Here is a 6,011-nt window from a genome sequence, read left to right on the forward strand (position 1 = left end):
GGTATACAACTTTCATTCCTTGCCGCAGCATTCCACTATGGACCATATCACTACGACTTTATCTATCTACACTTTGAGGAGATTACAACAAAGTGATCAAATTTAGTCGGTGCGGTTAGCTATTGCTCAACGAATAAGTTCTTTGCACGGCCGGCCAGCCGCCCGCCCGTCCACGACTTATCCTCTGATTCCTGGATGCCCCCGCGGTAACCTATCATTCATATATTCGATAACAACAACAAACGGGAAAGATTAGAAAAGGAGAGAGACTTGTCATGTCTTTGATAGTCCCTCTGTTCAATTCTATAAGACGTTTTAGACGTTTATAAGACAACACCTAAAACAGTTGAATTTTAGTTGTCTTAAACGTCGTACAAAAGTGAACGGAAGGAATAGCTTCGATTGTAATGTTCTCCTTTTTTGTTTGCGAAATTTCTTAGTTCTGTGTCGATAAATCAAGAATAACGCTAACGTGCAACTGCCGAGACCAAGAAAGAAAGATGGCATTTTTTTTTCTTTTCTTGAGGATAAAAAAATGACGCCGATCAGTGGAGTAAATATAAGGGTGAAATAGTGGCGGAGGATAAAAGAAATTCTGCTCGGGGTTTTAGGGATTCGGCTAAGTTCCGATTAAAGAAGTAAAACTTATTCTTAGAGCATCTATAACCCGACACGTCAAATGCAGTGGTGGACCAAGAAAGTATTTCGAGTGGGGGTAAACTATTTAAGTGGGGTCATACTCTTTAAAAAGTCAACAAATTTAAGCATATTTTTCAAAAAACCACAAGCAAATATTTGCACCAGTTTTAAATTTTGAGTGGGGGCCTCGTAGATACGCCCTGGTCAAATGACCCCTCATACATCTATGGACGTGTCCGGTCAGTGACCGGACAAGAGAGAAGAAAAAAAGACCTAAGAGCAACTTCAATGGGACGACCCATTTCGTCCGCCGTCGTTCGTTTGGGTCGGTGCGGACAAAAATGATAGCCAACACGCAGAACCATTGCCAAAACGGGTCCGCTTCACGTCCGCGCCGACCCATTTACGGCCCAAATTTGAGACTGAAATGCGTCGGCGCGGACGAGAAGCGGACGCGCGCGCCCCCTCAGTGTCCGTCCCCAACCACCGCGGTAAATATAATTTATGACGACCGTCGTCCTTGGGCTCACGTGTCGGCGACCGCGGTCGGCCTTTTTTAATCCGAGCGTGTGATGGGTTTCGTCATCTGCTTCGAGAAGCCAGCCCGTCCACATCTCGCCACCCCTTTGTTTCCTCGTCGACGACCCAACAACCATGGACAACGGCGACAACCTCGTCGTCTATGCCCGTGCGATGCTGTCAGAGGAGGTCGCCTACCTGTAGGCTAAGAGGGCGATGCACCAGGTGCACCAGCGCGCCCGTGCTACGCGTGGCTTCTTCCAGAACACTCTCGTCGTCCACCCCCCCGCGCTTCTTCCAGAGGAGGCCGCCTACCTTGAAGCTCAGATGATGATGCACCAGGCGCGCGAGCGTACCCGTGCCGTGCTACCGCCGACACCAGCACTACCCCGCGTCGGCAGAGCTCGTCCCGCTCCGGCACAGCCCGCCCTCGCCCCCGCTCTGGCACAGCCCGACCTCGACGCCGCCGCCGAGGACGCCTGTTTTTTTTCTTCTTATTTTTCATTAATAATGTAACGCGTGGACTCTCGTCGGCCTTCCTGGTCGGCTTTTTTAATGTTTAATTATGCATGTTTGGTGCACGCCGATAAAAATGGGTCGAGCCAGCGTTGGTCGTGTGCGCCGACCCAAACATCGAAGCGGTCGTTCGTGTCCGCCTGGCCGACCCAAACGGACAAAAGGCGGACAAAATCGCCGTCCGTTTACGTCGGCCCGTTAGAGTTGTCCTAATCAGACTCCTCATATCATCTCTATACGTTCGGGTTGTCCGCGAACCCTCATATTTATTTCAAATATGGGAAGAATATGAGATCTCGCGGACGCGTCCGGACTCGTCCGGTCAGTCCGTCACATAGGACGTGATCCCATCCCAGACCACCTTATTTTATTCATTCTTTTTTTTCTCTCTTCCTCTTCATTAATCACGTGCAAGTGACCGGACATAAGAAAAATAAAATGAAGAGTGTGACTGCACGGACGAATAAATAAAAAACACGTTCGATCACTCACAATGTCCGTTCGCAAACGTTTAGGATGCATATTTGTAATGTCCTGTTGTAAATGCTTTTACTCTTCTAACCGGTTATATGAAATACCTTATAGTGCAACTGCGAAGAAAGAAAGAAAAAAAAGTCCATTGTTGTCAAATGACAAAAAGCAGGTGCTCTAGGAAAATCTCTGATAAACTGAAAAGTATTCACACCTAGACAAGACATGCATCCGGTGCTCGACCGTCCACCTCACCTTATTCCTACCTCGGCCACCGTCCCGTAACCTCCAACCCTACCCGAGCCGGCCGGTATATATCCCCCTCCCGCCTCCCCTACTCACATCATCCTACACATCTCCTCCAACCTCCTAACTAACTGCAAGCACGCCGGCTAGATCGATCGCCCCCCTCTCCGCGAGCCAAGCTAACTATCTACTCCGAGCTAACGGCATGGCAAAGGTGCACCCGAACGTTGCGGCGCCAGAGGTGCCGGCTGGAGGCAGAGCCGCCGTCGTCGAGGTGCAGCAGCCCACGGTGCTGACGGTGTGGCGCAAGTCTTTGCTCTTCAACTGCGACGGCTTCACCGTCTTCGACTCCGCCGGCGGCCTCGCTTTCCGCGTCGACCGCTACGGCTCGTCGTCGGGGAGCCGGCGCCGCGCCGAGGACGTCGTGCTCATGGACGCCGCGGGGAAGCCGCTCCTCACCGTGAGGCGCAAGATCAAGCTGAGCCTGGGCCTGGGGGAGCACTGGGTGGTGTACGAGGGCGACGCGACCGCCTCCGCCACCGCCGCGAGGCCGCTCCTCTCCGTGCGCCGCCACCACGCCGGCCTCCGCCGCCGCGCGTCCGACAAGACGCTCGCGCACGTCACGCTGTTGGGGCCCTATTCGGCCGGCGCCGACGCGGCGGGCTACGTCGTGGAGGGGTCGTACGGGCGGCGGAGCTGCGCGGTGCGGGAGCGGGACGCGCGCGGGGGTGCCCCCGTGGCGGAGGTGCGGCGGAAGGAGTCGGTGGGGGACGACGTGTTCCGGCTGGTGGTGCCTGACCACCGCCTGGGGACGGCGCTGTCCATGGGCGTCGTGGTCGCCCTCGACCAGATGTTCGGCGCCGCCTCGTCGCGGACCTCGCTGCTGCCCAGGAGCTGGTCGGCGTAGGAGAAGTGCACTGGCCGCGCTAGGAGCCAGCTGGTGAAGCCGCTGACCTGGTGGCCCCACACGGCAACAAGGTTCTTCGAAAGGGGAAAGCTACTGGCCCCACCTGTCGGCGTGAGCACAGTTTTAGGTGCAGATTGCCCCGCAGAATGTAGTAGCAATGCAGAAGAGTATTTTGCATTTAAATTTAGAAAACAAAGCTACGGAGGCTGGATGCATGCCTTAGGAATCGGTGTATATACAGTCAGGATGTGCAACTTGTGTTCATGGGTGATGCTAAAAATGCTATGTTTATATACTCTCTTCATTCCTAAATATAAGACATTTTAAGGATTTTAATATGAACTACATACGAAGCAAAATGAATGAATCTACATTTTAAGATATGTCTATATACATTCATATATACTTCCTCCGTTCCTAAATATAAGTCTTTCTAGAGATTCCACTAGTAGACTATATACGGATGTATATAGACATACTTTACAGTGTAGATTCACTCATTTTGCTCCGTATGTAGACTCCTAGTGAAATCGTTGAAAAGACTTATATTTAGGAACGGAGGGAGTAGTCTATACTAAAATCTCTAGAAGGTCTTATATTTCGGAACTGAGGAAGTAAATCTATAATGTTAGTGAGGCCTCGCTGACCGTGTAGGGACATCACCTTCAAATCACACACTATATCAACGGACGGAAGGACCAATCCGCAAAACAAAAATGTAGAAACCGGCCATCCATTGTTTCTCGCATTCATTTTAAATAAAAATTAAATAAACTAGACAAATTATATCAAACATGACGGAATACATCATAGTTCAGATGCAATTTACATAAAATGGACAATATTTTGACTGTGTAACTAAAAGCTAAAAGAAAAAAAAACTAATTTGTAAAGGACGACGACCTCGTAGGCATGACCGTTCTACCTGACCGCACCGTTGTCATTCCAGTGTCGGCGTGTGGTCCCTCCAATGATGGAAGCAAACTAGGTCGTCGTGGCACCCAACTGCCACGTGGCGCTCGTGGAGGAGCTGCTCCGCTTTCTCCTTATTGTGCGGAGGGTCGCCGTGGTCAATGGCGACCCCGTCCGCGATGCCGTGACGACGACCTTTCGTGTTAATGTACCTGCGTCCGTGTCAACGTAGGTTGGTAATATCTTCCTTTTCACTTCATGTGGTTCATGTGGGTTCGACACTTACCGTAAATTATGCAACATAACCCTGTACATTTGCACGACATCATTCGTCAAATGCTATAGCCCAAATTATTGACCTTTCTAGTTTACTTTGAATCAAAGGCAATGGATTCAGTCGAGGAGTATCTATGCCGAGTTCATGTATTTATACTCGTCGGATGAGGCCGAATATGAGGATGAAACAACAATGATGGAGGTGGTTATTGAAAATGCAAAACATGTGGTGGAGTATGTTTTCAATTTCAAAGGATAAATCAATGGACACCGAGTGCTGAATAGGAATAGGGAATGAGGACAGATGATGGTGATGGAAGACTACTTTGTCCCTGATGCCCTATTTGAGCCATATTTTCATCATCGATAATTTATTAAAAAACATCATGTAACGCCCAAGATGCGATCCTATCCTTATTTTTGAAACAAGGGCCTCGACAGGGATAGAAGCGCATCTCGTCGTTTCGCAAGAATGGATATCGTTACAAGTACATGTACTGAAAAGATGAGATATATAGAATTGGCTTACACTCGCCATAAGCTACATCAGAGTCACATCAGTATAATACATAAACATGACGAAGAAGAGCAGGGTCCGACTACGGACGAAAACAAACGAGAAAAGAACGACGTCCATCCTTGCTATCCCAGGCTGCTGGCCTGGAACCCATCCCAGATCGATGAAGAGGAAGAAGAAGAAACTCCAAATGAACAATCAACGCGCTCACGTCATAAATCACCTTTACCTGTACCTGGTGTGGTAGTAATCTGTGAGCCACAGGGAACTCAACAATCTCATTTCCAAATGTATCAAGACTAGCAAAGCTTAATGAGTGAGGTATGATTAAGTGGTGAGGCTGCAGCAAGCGACTAAGCAATATATGAGGTGGCTAACTTACGAGTACAAGAATAAAGAGGAGGAAGATCTACGCATAGCGGACGTGAACTACTAATGATCAAATGAATGATCGTGAGCACCTACTTACGTCAAACATAACCCCACCGTGTCCTCGATCGGAGAAGGAACTCGCGAAAGAGACAGTCACGGTTACGCACTCAGTTGGCATATTTTAATTAAGTTAGCTTCAAGTTGTCTAGAACCAGTGTTAAACAAAGTTTCCACGTTGCCACATAACCGCGGATACGACTTTCTGAAAGATTTAACCCTGCAGGGGTGCTCCAACTAGTCCACCACAAATTACCACAAGCCGCATAGAAATCCTCAATCACGAAACTTGCGATCTCGTCGGAATCCTTAGTGGAAAACCTCAACTTTGGGATTACCCAAAGCTTCACCGGAATCCCGATGCACAAGACATTCGTCAAAGGTAAAACTAACCCAGCAAGGCCGCCCGACGTGTCGACGATCCCGATAGGAGCCGCGTATCTCGTTCTCAGGACACGACGGATAAGCTACGCGTACGGTGGCATGATAGAAATCACCCAAGTTGCCCTGGGTTGGCCTCGCACAGTGCTCTGTTTTGAACCAGCACCATCAGCACTGGCCCTCCCTGTATTATGTAGA

At 49.4% G+C, this 6,011-nt stretch overlaps 1 protein-coding gene across 1 annotated transcript; it reads left to right on the top strand.

The window, feature by feature from the left end:
• The first annotated feature begins 2,473 nt into the window (after nucleotides 1-2,473).
• Nucleotides 2,474-3,634, top strand: LOC123397524 (protein LURP-one-related 8-like). Its single transcript, XM_045092053.1, has one exon. It carries the CDS (start codon nucleotides 2,597-2,599, stop codon nucleotides 3,296-3,298), a length of 702 nt encoding a protein of 233 aa, XP_044947988.1. The 5' UTR covers nucleotides 2,474-2,596; the 3' UTR covers nucleotides 3,299-3,634.
• The last annotated feature ends 2,377 nt before the right edge of the window (nucleotides 3,635-6,011 follow it).

Source organism: Hordeum vulgare, chromosome 5H, assembly GCF_904849725.1.
Source record: "Hordeum vulgare subsp. vulgare chromosome 5H, MorexV3_pseudomolecules_assembly, whole genome shotgun sequence".
Taxonomy (NCBI): domain Eukaryota; kingdom Viridiplantae; phylum Streptophyta; class Magnoliopsida; order Poales; family Poaceae; genus Hordeum; species Hordeum vulgare.